This window comes from Monoraphidium neglectum (assembly GCF_000611645.1).
Source record: "Monoraphidium neglectum strain SAG 48.87 unplaced genomic scaffold scaffold00127, whole genome shotgun sequence".
Classification (NCBI taxonomy): Eukaryota; Viridiplantae; Chlorophyta; class Chlorophyceae; order Sphaeropleales; family Selenastraceae; genus Monoraphidium; species Monoraphidium neglectum.
The window spans coordinates 24,116-37,981 of NW_014013501.1; the positions used below are offsets into that span (position 1 = coordinate 24,116).

Below are 13,866 nucleotides of genomic sequence, written 5' to 3' on the forward strand. Positions count from 1 at the left end.
GGCCACACATGCAACCTGAATGGGGCTGCGCTGTGTGCTTGCTGGTAGTGTGTGGCAGTCAACTCAACACTCCCTGCATCAACTATATAACGTCTGGGGGCACCAGTTTTGCTGTTCGCCTCCTTGGTTGTGGTGCGGCAGCGGACTCCGTTCCAGCTGAACTTTCATGGCGGCCTTGCACTCGCACTGTCCGCTGTCGCGCAGCGTACGTAGGGCTGCATGCCACCCTGCAACTTGGGTGCTCCCGACCTGGCTCGCAGGCACAGGCACACCGGTGGCTCTGTGCCGCCCTCGTCCCGTCCTGCCTGAAGTTTCTACAGAGCCAGCGCCAAAGCTGTGTTGAGCCAGCTGCTGCTGTGCCCCTGCTTTCATCAATTTGCCGCCGCCTGATGAGGGATGTGAGGAATGTTGCCCATTTGTGGTGAGCTTCTAAGAAGCTACACGTATACTTGTGGGGGGTAGCGCCACTGCTTGGATGGACCTGGCTATCTCATGCATAAATCCAATTCTCATGGACACAAGTGCACCTAGCTGTGCAAAGAGGCCGCTGCTAGAAATGCTGATTGCAGGCGTTGCTTGAGCACAGGCTTCAGGTTGTATGTGCCGTTCATGTAACCCCAACAAGTTCTGATGCTGACAAACAACGGCAGAGCATGAACAAACACACACCGTCGAGCAGCGGATGGATGCACCACACCACAGGCTGAATCAATCGCGTTCCAATCGCGTGCGATTCATGTGTGGCAACGGACGTGCAGCCGCCATCGTACTCAACATCATTGCAGCAGGTGCGTTGTGACTGAGACGCCATTCTCAGACTTCTGCAGCTGTCGAGACCACCATCATTCGCGGCCACATCAGACTCAGCACAGGTGCCACGAAGGCATGATCTGCAGAGGCCACAGCCCGTGCACTCCAGGATGGCTTGTCCAGTAGCAACCTGCCCACCGCATGCTCCCCAGTCAAGCAGCGGCCTCCGTAAGGTTTGAAAAGCAAGCCGTGGAGCCCACAGCTTTGAGGTCTACAATGAAATTAGTCATAGCACCATGAAACCACACGGCTACGGGTGTGGCGCCGTTCTAGCAATGTAGCTTACTGCCGCGGCAGCGGCGGTGTCCACCGCCCCCCTTTTCTTTGCGCCCACAGAGTTGTTGCCTTACTCACCTGCCAGCGTTTGGATGTGCCTGCAGGTTTCCTTCAGATGTTGTAATAATAAAAGGAGGTCGCAGGCCTCCAAGACGACTCTGCCACGTGACTTGATGACGTACTGGGACCGATGACCTTACCAGGCAGAGCGTGTCTGTGACAGCATGCAGATTGTTTGACTGCCTCTAAGCCTCCATCCACAAGCACTCAAGCAGCAGCCGGCCGTCCCAACAATCCATGTGCCTTCGAAACGCATTCCACTGAACTTCTGGACAGGAGTGAACGATGTCACATGCAGCATTGCAGCACCCGGCGAGTGCAGCACCCGGCTGCATGCCTGACTCCGGCCATGACTAAGGCGGCGTTGTTGCAAAAGCTGCACTGGTGGAAGTGTGCTATGTGAGAAGTGGGAATCACACAACCATAGGAACCCTCGTTCGCTCTCTTGCAAAACGGACAAGATTACCGTAGCAACAGTGCCGCAAGTTCGCCAGCGGATCAAACGCGGCCCATTGCCTCACGCTCCTGGAAGAAATCCACAGACGATTCGATCCAGCAGAAACTCGCGGACACGCAGCTAAGCCGACACGCAGGGGCGACCGGGCGCAGCGACGCCGCAAGCGCTGCTTCTGCTGCCAGCCAGGACATCAGGCGCCATTTATCGAGCATAAGCCATCAGAAAGCCACCACACAGCCAGCAGGCGGTCATGGCAAAATATGTAATCGGTGTGGACGGTGGTACAGAGAGCTTGCGCGCCGGCGTCTTCGATGCACAGGGTGAGACAACAAGCCTAACGGCTTGCCAACAGCGAGGTTCGCTGCATCAGCCGCAGCTTAGTCATCCCTGCGAGTGTGGAAGACTGTCGCTGGCTGCATTTGGCAGTCACGATCAACACGCTCTGTGGCTGTGCATGACCGCTCCCGACGCAGCCAAGGTCGTCTGCTCACGAAGCCCCTCGCGCTGCATTCTCAACCAAACCCCGCAACCACCCAACCATGCCCTCCCTCGAACAGGCCGCCCCTTGGCGTTTGCCAGCAGCCCCTACCCCACATCCTACCCCCACCCCTCCTGGGCGGAGCAGAGCCCCGAGGACTGGTGGACCGCCCTGGGGGCCGCGGTGCGCGCCGCGGTGGCGCAGGCAGGGGTGTCACCCGGTGACGTGGCGGCGATGAGCGTGGACACCACCTGCTGCACAGTGGTGGCGCTTGACGCTGAGGGCCGCCCCTTGCGGCCCGCACTGCTGTGGTGGGTGGCAGGGGGATGGGCGAGGCGTGGGGATCGCCAGAGGCAGCCCGCACCATGGGGGGAGGCAGTGAGGGAAAGGGGGGATGCGGGGCGGTGCTGAGTGGACGCAAGAAACTCAAGGATCTGGCGTGCCAAGCGGCCTGCGTCATCACACGAGCAGCAGATGTGGCTTTCCTGTGCAGTTGCCGAGTGGTTCCCGCGCCCCCCCACATGCGCTCTTCCCCATCGCCCCAGGATGGACATGCGGTCTGCAAGGCAAGCCGCGCAGGTCGCTGCCTGCGGAGCGCCCGAGCTGCGCGTCAATGGCGGCGGCGGCGGCCCCGTCAGCGCTGAGTGGATGGTGCCCAAGGCGCTGTGGCTGAAGCAGGAGGAGCCCAACACCTACATCGCGGCCCACTGGATCTGCGAGTATCAGGTGGGGCGGGGGGGAGATGTTATCCCAACAAGTAGATGGGGAGGGAAGGGTCCCTTAGCTGATCAATGTGTTGAGGGGAGGCCGTGATGGCAGGCGCTAGCGGGGAAAAGGTGATGTATATAGTGTGGAATGTGTGCAGCTTCCCGTTGTTGCAGGTCTGCTGGGCAAGGGCAATCGCGCAAGGGCAATCGCGCCTGACTGTTGCCTGCGATCGTGCCAAGAACCCTTGCTTCGCGTTGTCCCTGCAGCACGTGACTGCTGACTACAGCACAATGGGTGTTTATCACCCGCACACCTTGGCTCCGTTACCCTCATTGTTGCCGCGTAACCCTTCTCTGGCAGGCCCCCTTCATCACCCTCCCAACCCTCCAAAGCTTACCCCCTGAACCCTGAACCCTGAACCCCGAACCCTGAACTCTGAACCCTACCCCCCCATCACCAGGACTACCTCAACTACCACCTCACGGGGGCCATGGTGGCGTCAGTGGACAACGTGGCCATACGCTGGCACGGCAGCGACGGGCCCCCCCTGGAGCTGCTGCGGCGCCTGGGCATGGAGGAGCTGTCGGGCAAGTGGCCCCAGGAGGTGCTGCAGCTGGGGGCGCGCATAGGAGGCGGCCTCACCGCCAGGTGCGGGGTGCAGGGCTGGAAGATGATCGTGGTGTTGAGTCATATGGGGGTGACAGCATCGTATCCTGTTTGCTGTTCCAGCTGCTTTCAGGATATATGATGCCGCGCGCGCTCTTAGTGAAGGGTGCCGCCGATGATGAGCCACTTGTTGCACGGCTCGTTGGTCAGAGCGGCCTGCGAAGCTGCATCTCGCACAGAAATCTCGCATCGACTCGTCCCGCTCACAAACACGTCAGGGCCGCGGCGCACCTGGGCCTGCCCGAGGGCCTGCCCGTGGCCCAGGGCGGCGCGGACGCGTTCATCGGCGTCATCGGCCTGGGCGTCATCGCCCCTGGTGACATGGCCATGCTGACGGGCTCCAGCCATCTGCACATCGGCATGACAGACCGCCCACTGTCGGGCAAGGGCATGTTTGGGTCCTACAGGGGGGCGGTGCTGCCAGGGGTGCACGTTGTGGAAGGCGGGCAGGTGGGTAGCAGGGCCCGCGGCTTGCATGGGTGGTCGCATGGCCGCGGTAGGTGACGGTGGGCAGCGGGCAGCAGTGTGGCTGGATTCAGGCAGGCGTGTCTGAAAAGAAGGCGACAGATCAGCACAGATGGTGTTTGGCTGCTGCAGCTCTCTCCTTTCCCGGACATGGTGGCTTTGTCTGCAGTGTCTGTCACAGGCAGGAATCATACCTCAGGTTAACCACTCCCCAACCTGCTGATCGCCCATCTTGATTGAAATACAGACCAGCACGGGCAGCGCGGTCAACTGGCTGCGCCGCGGCCTGATGGGGGGCGCGGTGGACTACGCCGACCTTAACGCGGAGGCGGAGGCGGTGCCACCCGGCTGTGAGGGGCTGGTGTGCCTCGACCACTTCCAGGTGTGCGTGTGATGGGGAGGTGGGGGTGGTGGGGTGTGTATGCCGATTGGGCAGGGGGTCGTCAGGGAGCATGACCAGATCACATTGGCGGGACAGGGTGAGGCACAGCAGGGGTAGCGCACCTGTATCTGTTGGCTTTTTGAATGTGTCAAACCCAACACCTCTCAAACGACACGCGGTGCGTCGAAGGGTTGTGCCGTGCTGCGCCCTCCGTGCAGACCTCTCCTGTAGTCACCCCTTTGCCCCGCCAACCTGCACGCCTCCCCTCGCACTTCCTACCTGCCACGTGACCCTGCCTTACGGCCGCCCCTGGCACGCAGGGCAACCGCACGCCCCACACCGACCCACTGTCGCGCGGCGCGCTGGTGGGCTTGACGCTGAAGCACACGCGCGGCCACGTGTTCAGGGGCCTGGTGGAGGCGGTGGCCTTTGGGACTGAGGCCGTGCTGGAGGCCATGAGGGGCGCGGGGTACAGGTGGGGGCCAAGGAGAGGGGGGATTGGCGGGGGTCACCCTGATCAGGCTGCAAGGTGGTGTGAGCTGGGACGGCAGCTGAGACATGCACGGCCGTCGCCTGCGACCCCTCCAATGGCATGCTCTGCTGCAGCCCTTGACCTACTGGTCCCCTGCATCAGGCCAGTGCCATGTGACCGCTCCCTAGATTGCTGACGCTCGTGCTGGATTGTTTTGCCATTGATAATCCTGCTCTCTGCTAATCCTATCTTTGCGCTCTGCCCCTGGCCCCTGGCCCGCCGCAGCCCCACGAGCCTGACCATCGCGGGGGGCGCCACCAAGAGTGAGCTGTGGATGCAGGTGCACGCTGACGTGTCAAACCTGCCACTGCACCTCACAGAGTGAGCCCAGGGGGGGAGGAAGGGGGGCTGACAGAAACGTGCTTGGGGTTGCGTGAGGGCTATTCGAGTGAAATACTTTGTGGAAGGAGCGGGCACGGGAGAAGAGGGAGAGGTCCTTGGCAGGGGCGCGGGGGGGGGGGGGGGAGCAAAAACTGGGAGGACGCGCACTCGCGGCCCCTGCCTGTTTCCTGTGCTGGGCGCCCGCCACACTCACAGGGATACCAGCCCAGTGCTCACCCTGTCGACCCGCGCTCCACTCCGCAATGCCGCATGTTGCATCACCCGCCCATGAAGGGTGCCCGACGCGCCGGCACTGGGCTGCGCCATCCTGGCTGCCGTCGCCGCCGGCCTCCACCCCGACATCCCCACTGCCGTCAAGGCCATGGTGCGCGTGTCCCGCACCATCACCCCGGACCCACAGCGCCATGCGGTCTACAGGCGGCTCTACCAGGAGCGCTACTCAAAGCTCTACCCGGCCCTCAGGCCACTCTTCCACGCCGGCCACGACCACGCACCCACACCAAACGGCGCCCCTGCAGTCGAGGAGGGCGCCTCGGGACAGTGGGCGGCGGCGGCGGCAGAAGCAGGGGAGGCGGCGCGGCAGGGGCGGCAAGGGGAGGAGGGCGGCGGGCTGCCGCGGGCCATCGTGTCACCCTCCATCTTGGCGGCGGACTTTGCGTGCCTGGGGGACGAGGTGGAGCGGGTCCTGGCCGCGGGGGCGGACTGGATCCACGTGGACATGTTTGACGGCGGCGCCATCGCAGGCGGAAACTTCACGATTGGGCCCCCGGTGGTGGCGGCGCTGCGGAAGCGGGCGCCTGGGGCGTTCTTGGACTGCCACCTCGCGGTGCAGGTGCGCTGGCTGTTGGTTGGGAAGGCTGGGGCTGTTGTGGCAACGGTGAAGGCTTGACGCATCTTCTGCTGGACTCACCATCGGTGACGTCCTCTCAGCTGTGTGGACCCCCCCGTCCAGGGCTCTGCGAGGGGAGGGGCTCGGAGCCCCCTCCGCTTGTCATGGATGCACACACTGTCATGGCCACTGGCGCTCTACAAGCCACCCGCTGCGGCCACCCCAGGATTCCACCGCTGCTTGCGCTGCCTGTTCTTTCCCACACAACCCTAGGACCCAGCAAAGTATGTGGAGGCGGTAGCTGCCGCAGGTGCCAGCTCGTTCACGTTCCAGATCGAGCCCTTCCTGGACGCACACACTGCCCAGCCAGACGCAGCCAAGCGCTGCGCAGCGGCAGCTGCCGGTGCCGCGGAGCTGGCGGCTGCGATCCGGGCGCGTGGCATGCGGGCGGCGGTGGCGGTGGCGCCCGCGACGGGTGTGGAGGTGGTGATGCCGCTGGCGGACGCCGGGGCTGTCGACATGGTGCGGCCGTGCTTTGGGGATGAAGCTTTTGTTCCAGATCCCAGAACTTGTGCTTGCTTGCCAGGATTCCAGCAGCAAGCTTGCATGCGTTCTTGGCCTGCCGCGCAACTGGCAAGGGTTCATGCAGCTGGCTCCCGCGTTTCTGTGCCACGCACCTTCATACTCTTTCCTGACCCACCCCATGCACACTCACATACACACACCACACATGCACCCAGGTGCTATTCATGACCGTGAACTGCGGCTTTGGGGGCCAGAGCTTCCAGGCCCAGGTGCTGGACAAGGTGGCGGCGGCGCGCCGCGCCCACCCTTCCCTGACCATCCAGGTCGACGGCGGCATCAACGCCACAACAGCAGCACTGGCCGCCGCTGCCGGCGCCAACGCGGTCGTGGCGGGAACGGCCGTGTTTCTCGCGCCAGAGGGCGCCGCAGCGGCGATTGGGGCGATCCGCGGGGCGCTGCTTGAGCACCTGCCACGCGCCACCGCTGCGGCACACGCTCACGCAACATTGGCAGCTGTCGAGGGAGCTGGTCCGGCAGCAGTACTCTAGATGGGTGCAGAGTCACGCTTTGCAGCTGGTTGGAGACGTGCCTCACCACCCTCCCCCCAATTCCAAAACTTTAGTGCAAGGGCTACGGTATTAATCAATACCGACCATGTCGCCTTTATCATCTTGCAATCATGAAGCAGTCTTAAGCTGAACATGTATTCATCGGATGTCCAACCTGATAAGTGTTGAGCCTCTGCGTCACATGCAAACACCTGGATCCATTGGTTGCATCGACACAAGATGCCAACGGCAGCACTGCATGAGGCCTGCCGGCTTTGTCACGTCAAGGGAGTGCAGCACCTGAATTGCAAAAACACTAATCTGGCTCCGCGCAGGCCCCCTGCTCCCTTTCGTCCCAGACTGCGGCACCCGCGGCCACCTCTGACACAGCAACACCCAAGCGGTTTAACTCCACCTCCATGGTGGATCCCCATGGTCGCTTTGGTCGGTGCAATCGTGCAGGCAGTAGTACGCGCGCAAACGTGCATTCCTCCCACATGCACAGACGCTGAAGACACATCGGATAGCGGTCTGCATTGCTGTTGCATTAACTCTCAAGGTTGTTTGTCCAGGGTTGAGGGGTCATGGGGCATAGCCAACTGGTGTCGGGGCAGCCTCGTTGCCAACAATCGACCCAAGAACGCCCAGTTGTTGCCACAGAAACTCAGCACTGATTGCACTGCATAGGCGCCTGTGATGCGAAGGCGTCGGGCTCGTGGCTGCCACTGCCATATGAGGAGGTGGGGGGAATTTGGACAGTGGGGCAAATCGGACACTTCTTCTAGGAGGCTTCTTTGTTGATACACTTCATATATGTGTAAGAACATGATTTTAGGCATCCACTGAACGCTCGTATAGTAACGTTAGAGGCTCCTGCTCGCGTCCTCTCCGCGGTGATCACGTCCAACACCCGCGCATCCAGAATAGGAGCCGGCAGGGCTCCGCCCGACTTCTGCTGTCATATTTAGGATTATTAGATCCCTAAAGCGCGCGGCCGGCCAACCAGACCTTGCATGCCCGATCCGCCCCAAGCTCTGGTCACAGCTTGTGCTGCGGGCAGCAGCAGCGGGGCGATTTGGACACTTGGAAAGGGCCTTCACATAGTGATTCAAGGGTTGTAATGGTAATGAAAAACATGTTAAACACGTTCTAAGCCATCAGAAGCTCGTAAAGCGCCATGTTCGCGAACTGTCCGAATTGCCCCGAGCTGCGCTGCAGCTACCGTGAAGCGATCTCAGCATACACGCCACGAGCGTGTATGCACTCCTATCAGAAACCAAGGCTTGGTTTAATAAAACAGTTCATGCAGGCTACAGGCCGTGAGAGCCCCTCAGTCGTGAGAAAGCACCCCACTGTCCGAATTGCCCCCACCTCCTCATACTGAAGGCTGAGCCAGCACATGCATTGCCAGCGTCGCAGTCAGCGTTTGCTCAAACTTCCAGTACCCAAGGGATGCGGCAATGTCATGGCCAGTGCTTTGGAGCGTAACATTTTGGCCATAATATACCGCATAAAACAATTCAAATGACTAAACAGACCCGCGCCAGGTGATCTAAGAAGCGGTTCAATACAAAGAGGGAGAGAGCATAACGGATGCCACCGCAGTCAGAATCTGAGGAAGGTGTACTGCCGATGCAGCACTTGCCACGCAACGTGCTCGACGCGCCGGCGCAAGGGTGCGTGAGCGGCGCTTGCTTGCCGCGCTGCACCCTGCATGCCATGGCACTGTTCGGCTGGCAAACTTTGGCAGTGCGACCTGCAGACAGCTGCAAGTCAGCCTGCAGACATCAGGGCATGCAGATATTTGCAACCGCAGCTGCTCAGGAATCCCGCCAGCTCGCCATCTTGATACCATGCGCTCACGTAACCGCACGCGTCCAGGCCCGACTGGGGCGCCGCGCTGGGCAACGCAGAGAACGCCAAGCTGGCTGTGGCTGCGCTGCGCGACATGCTGGGCGATGCGGTGTTCCTGGACGAGGAGGCGTTCGCAGGGGCGGCCACCATGCAGCTCTACCAGCAGCGGTTGCAGGTGAGCACACCTATTTGGGCAATGGGTGCGCGTGAGGAACGCGCAATGTTGGGGGCCAAGAACAGGCCTATGCCGCGACAAGTTGGCGCAACGGCATTGCTGAACACGTGCTCGTGCTGCAGCTGTGGCCCCAGAGGTCTGGTCGGGCGAGGGGGTCAGCCGGGTGCGACAGTCGCAGCGGTCCTGTTCCTTCCTCAGTTCCAGGAGCGGGTGGGATGGGGATTCCTGAAGCTCTTTTCGTACGCACACGCGCAGGCGCAAGTGCGCCGCATGCGTGAGCTGGAGGCCGTGGCCGAGGCGCTGCGCGCGGAGGTGTCCATGAAGGACGAGGCCCTGGCAGCTGCGCGGGACAGCGTGGAGGCGGCCAACACGCGCGTGCGGGATATGCAGGGGGAGCTGGACGCCAACGCGGCGGTGTTTGAGCTGCGTGAGTGGCGGCCACCGGGCTGGGGCCACGCGTGCGCAGCGGTTTACCTCCAGCAAGGCACTACAGGTTGCGTTGGCGGCGCGGCAGTCACCTCGTAGCAACACATGTGCTGTTTGCCGTGTCAGCAGCAGCCATCGTGTAGCCCTTGCGGTGCGGCCCTGAACCCCTGAACCCACTGACCCCCCGCCCTCCCAGACTATCGCGAGATCATGCTCAAGAATGAGGAGATAGAGCGCCTCAAAGCCGTCATAGAGGGCCTGGGAGGAGGAGGGGGGGACGTGGGGGCGGGCCGCAGCGTCGTGTTTGGCAGCAGCGGCGGCGGCGGTGGGCCCGGGCCCTCGTGGTTGTGAGCGATGAAAGGCGGAGGCTGCGCGGCTGCTTTCTGACCCAGTGTTTGTCATGGTATTTGCTGTTGCCTTCTGGCACCATACTGGTGTGATGACCCTGCTGTGCTCTTCTCGTCTCACTGCTGGTGATGTGTTGTTTCTCCTTCAGGACTTTGAATCATGACTTTTTTTCAGCTCGTGTGATTTGTGGTGGAACCATTGCTGTGTCGTCTCATTTGATCCGCCATTACTTCTGACAATGTTTGTCAGCACATGTTTTGTGCCTAGTCAATGGTCGCCTGCCATACCAATCTGGTCACTACATGCGTTTGACTGACAGCTGGCAACAGGCCGCTGTTTTACACGGGGCACGTCCCCACACTGCCAGGTCCAAAGGCAGTCAGAGAGTAACTTATGATCCTTATACTCGCCAACACAGTTCACATCATAGCACTTCCAAGACGCACCATGCATGAATGCTGCTGCTTCATGGCAAGCACTTCCAAGCAGCAAGATGAAACAGCACTCAGCAGTGCAATTGCTGCACGCCAGAGCAGCAGAGTGCCAAATACAAAGCACAACATCTGCCGCCTACTGCCAGGCACCGCCAAGCAGCCAAACAAAGTCGTGCGGGGCGAGCAGATAATGTGGACAGCCCCTGTGCTGTGGCCGTTGATGCCGCGGTCGTGCCGGTCCGGCAACAGCCGCGCCCCTGGCTCCGCCAATCAAGCGAGGTCGTCCGGCTGCCCGCCCGGCACGAGCACGGCGATGTTGTTGCCGTTGAGCAGGATGGTGTCGAGGCGGTTGATGATGCGGCCCTCTGGCGTGATCTCGATCTCCGCGACATCCTCCAGCACCATGTTCACGTACACGTCAAAGCCGCGCAGGGTGCCCACAATCTCCTTGTCGCCCTTCATGATCACCCAGATGCGAGACCCGATGCAGCGGTCGATGAGCTCGCTGGGCAACAGGTGAGACGGGTTGGCTGCAGGGGGGCCGCGTTTTTGGGCGATCATCCTGGCGCGCTGCCGACGCTGCCGACGCCACTGACGCCCGCCGCTGCTGCTAGGGTGAGCTTGGGGCTACCAGCTGTGAGTGCTGTTTCAGATGCTGCAGCGGCTGCCTACAGGAGGGCGCTGCACCTAGAGAACGCACGTCGCCGCCTGATGCGCACTCGCCGCCTTGCGCACTCAGCTGTGCTTGGAGCAACTGGATGAAAGCAGCGTGTGCGGTCGGGGCGACACGCTAAACTGCAATAGTTACACGTATTGAGATTTCGCAAGGAGTGCTCAGTCTGAGGGAGCGTCAAGTCAGATCAGTTCACAGTGATCTGGTCCCGAGCTGTGAGGTCCCCTAGGAGGTGGCATACATTACATGGCATTTGATACGGCCCATATTACTGCAGTCTTTTTTATGGTCATGTTTTATCTCTTACGCGACCCTGTCTTGCTGTAGAGCAGCTTGGACGGTAGGAGTGGTGACAACGCGGGCAAGGCCGCCACCACCGCACCATTGTACTAATAAATAGATTTGAAATGCGTTGTGTGGACGTGCTGGTGCTGGTACTGGCCCTGGCAGGCCTGTCGATGGCAGGTGTGGCCGTCCCGCGCATCGCAGAGTTCGAACTGCCCGTAAGGGCCCTGATTGTCTTGGCTGTGGTAAGGTTTTACTCTCTGCACCCAAGCACACCCGGCCATGCAGGCGCAGCGGCGGTAAAAAGCGGGGGCGCCTCCTGCTCCTGCTCGTGCCGCTTCGCTGCCCCACCAACCGCCTGCAGCTGCCGAAAAGATATCTGTGAAGGGCAACCAGTTGGTCAATGAGAAGGGGCAGCCGCTGAAACTGCGCGGAATCAACTACTTCGGGTGCGGTGGTTTCTATTGGATGCCTTGCATAAAAACTCGTTCGAGTTTTTATGCAGGAGCAGTGCAGCGCATTGTGTGTCTCGGCCGGTGCATGAGCAGGTTGAATTGGCAGCTTTCCAGCCCCAAATCGGCTGGGAGGCTGACCCCACCTGCGGCTCTGCGTCCTGCTGCAGGTTCAACAACGGTCAGACCATGGTGGATGGCCTCTGGGCAGGGGACACCAGCTTGACCAAGGACTTCTCCACGCAGGCGAGGAGTGCCTACTGCCAGTTGACGGCCTCCTGCCAGCCCAACCCCTGCTGCCGCCGGGATGGAAATCTCCCGCCACTCTGCCTTGAAAGCTTGCCGTGCCAAGCACCCCACCTCTCCGTGGTACGTGCATGGCACGGCGCCCCCTGCCACGTCAGCCTCCAACTTCGGCCCCAACACCCACGTGACCCGCCAGGTGTACCGTATGCAGCTGCTGGGGTTCAATGCGGTGCGGCTGCCCTTCTCCTTCAAGGACTTTAACCTAAAGGGGCGCACCGACTACATCTGGTGCCGCGAGGCCTCGGCCTCTGAGATCCGCAGGACCGTGTCGCCGCCAGGCTTCGTCCCCTGGTCGAAGCCGCTGCCACCGCCGCGGGCGCCGCTGCTGGTGGGCGGGGGCCGCTGCAACATCGGCATGCCCAACAATGTGTTTGACCGGTTCCTGTGGGTCATCAACTACTTTGCCAAGGCCGGGTTCAAGGTGGGCAGCAGCAGGAGCGGTCTGAGGAGGCCGCGGTGGCGTACAGGATGGCGTTGCATCGCGCCACAGAGAGGCCACGGCAGGTGCAACTGACGGTGGTTCTGGAACAGAACCAGTCTATCAGATCTGTGCTGCCAGTCGAGCAGATGTTGGAGGCTACACGCACACCGTCACCTGCGCTCCACCCCCGGGGGCTTGCAGGAAGATCTGGGTGAGGGCCGGGCGCTCACTCGCATCCAAGTGCCCCTCAACGCGCTCTCAACAGATCGTGATTGACAACCACGTTTGGCTGGAGGACCCCACCGCCTACGAGAACCCTAAGCTGTGGGTTGACTCCTGGCAGAAGCTGGCCGCAGCTGTCAGCAAGGTGGGCTTTGGTGCTGCGACAGGGCTGGTGCTTGTTTGAATTTGGTGTGTGCTAGGGTTGGCATTCATGAATTCAACCGCAGCAACAGGTAATGCGTGCTTATATCGGTGTGCAGGCAGGCAGCGCTCGTGCTCACGCGCGCTCATGCACCCAATCACTCCCACACGCGCGCACACACACTTGAGCGCGCGCGCGCACACACACACACACACACACACACACACATGCGCGTGTGCGTGCGCACACACACATCGGCAGGATCCCATCTCACGTGGTGTGGTGATGTACGACCTGGTCAACGAGCCCGACAACAAGCGCATCTTCTGGACCGAGCGCAAGGGGCGGCCCTCCCTGGCCAAGCTGTACTTTGATGCAATGGACGCCATCCAGAGGGTCCAGCCGGACGCCATATTCGTACTGGAGGCAAGCATGGCTCTTTGGGGGGTGCGGAAGGGGCATGGGCGCGGAGGGCGGGAGTGCTGCAGCTGACCGGGGCCACGAGGAACGGGAACAGCGCTGGGAGCTGGGGGGGGGGGCACGAGCAGCGGCTGGTACCATGCATGCGTTCGGCCGGAGCACCAGCAGCGTAAGCATAATCTGGTTACCACGTTGGCACACATGCACCGCCCTCCCGTCCGCCCTAGTAGGAATTTATCTCTTGCCCCAACCCCATTTCAATGCCAATAGGGGACCGGCCAGATCGGCTATGGGATTCCCTCTGGTGATGGCTTTGTGACGGAGGGGGGCGTCATCAAACGCTTCCAGAACAAAAACATATGCACCACACGGTACTGCCTCACAGGTGGGCAGCCAATGTGGTTGGGTGGTGAAAGGTCGCGCGCAAGACTCCAGTACCCGGTTTCCTCAGCAAGCCATGCGCAAATCAGCAGCACCTGTAGCAGAACTCTCCAGGTACCCAGCCAGCCTGGCTGCCCGGCTGCAACACGTTTTGAAGCCCCTGTTCGTCATCCATGTGGCCCTTGCGTCCCGTCAAATCAGAGTAAGGCTCCACCCTCCCCCCTCTCTGTCACCCGACCCGTGCCACTC

At 61.4% G+C, this 13,866-nt stretch overlaps 4 protein-coding genes across 4 annotated transcripts in view; 3 read left to right on the forward strand and 1 right to left on the reverse strand.

Moving 5' to 3' along the window:
• Window positions 1-1,853: 1,853 nt before the first annotated feature.
• Window positions 1,854-7,078, forward strand: MNEG_1303 (hypothetical protein; the record flags this gene model as incomplete). Its single annotated transcript, XM_014050216.1, has 11 exons — window positions 1,854-1,923; window positions 2,161-2,392; window positions 2,627-2,807; window positions 3,250-3,437; window positions 3,674-3,905; window positions 4,168-4,302; window positions 4,623-4,777; window positions 5,060-5,155; window positions 5,450-6,008; window positions 6,279-6,527; window positions 6,746-7,078. 11 exons carry the CDS (start codon window positions 1,854-1,856, stop codon window positions 7,076-7,078), a joined length of 2,430 nt encoding a protein of 809 aa, XP_013905670.1.
• A 1,632-nt stretch (window positions 7,079-8,710) lies between these two features.
• Window positions 8,711-9,884, forward strand: MNEG_1304 (hypothetical protein; the record flags this gene model as incomplete). Its single annotated transcript, XM_014050217.1, has 4 exons — window positions 8,711-8,754; window positions 8,960-9,107; window positions 9,363-9,534; window positions 9,730-9,884. 4 exons carry the CDS (start codon window positions 8,711-8,713, stop codon window positions 9,882-9,884), a joined length of 519 nt encoding a protein of 172 aa, XP_013905671.1.
• A 701-nt stretch (window positions 9,885-10,585) lies between these two features.
• On the reverse strand, window positions 10,586-10,876 carry MNEG_1305 (hypothetical protein; the record flags this gene model as incomplete). The annotated part of the gene is made up of 1 exon (XM_014050218.1): window positions 10,586-10,876. One exon carries the CDS (start codon window positions 10,874-10,876, stop codon window positions 10,586-10,588), a length of 291 nt encoding a protein of 96 aa, XP_013905672.1.
• A 519-nt stretch (window positions 10,877-11,395) lies between these two features.
• Window positions 11,396-13,866, forward strand: part of MNEG_1306 (hypothetical protein) — a gene marked incomplete at both ends in the record, with an annotated part of 3,961 nt that continues 1,490 nt past the window's right edge. Inside the window, 6 exons of the mRNA XM_014050219.1 lie at window positions 11,396-11,453; window positions 11,638-11,722; window positions 11,896-11,917; window positions 12,168-12,452; window positions 12,718-12,819; window positions 13,078-13,212. Of these exons, the coding sequence (XP_013905673.1) occupies window positions 11,396-11,453; window positions 11,638-11,722; window positions 11,896-11,917; window positions 12,168-12,452; window positions 12,718-12,819; window positions 13,078-13,212 (687 nt within the window). The remainder of the gene's footprint in view (window positions 11,454-11,637; window positions 11,723-11,895; window positions 11,918-12,167; window positions 12,453-12,717; window positions 12,820-13,077; window positions 13,213-13,866) is intronic.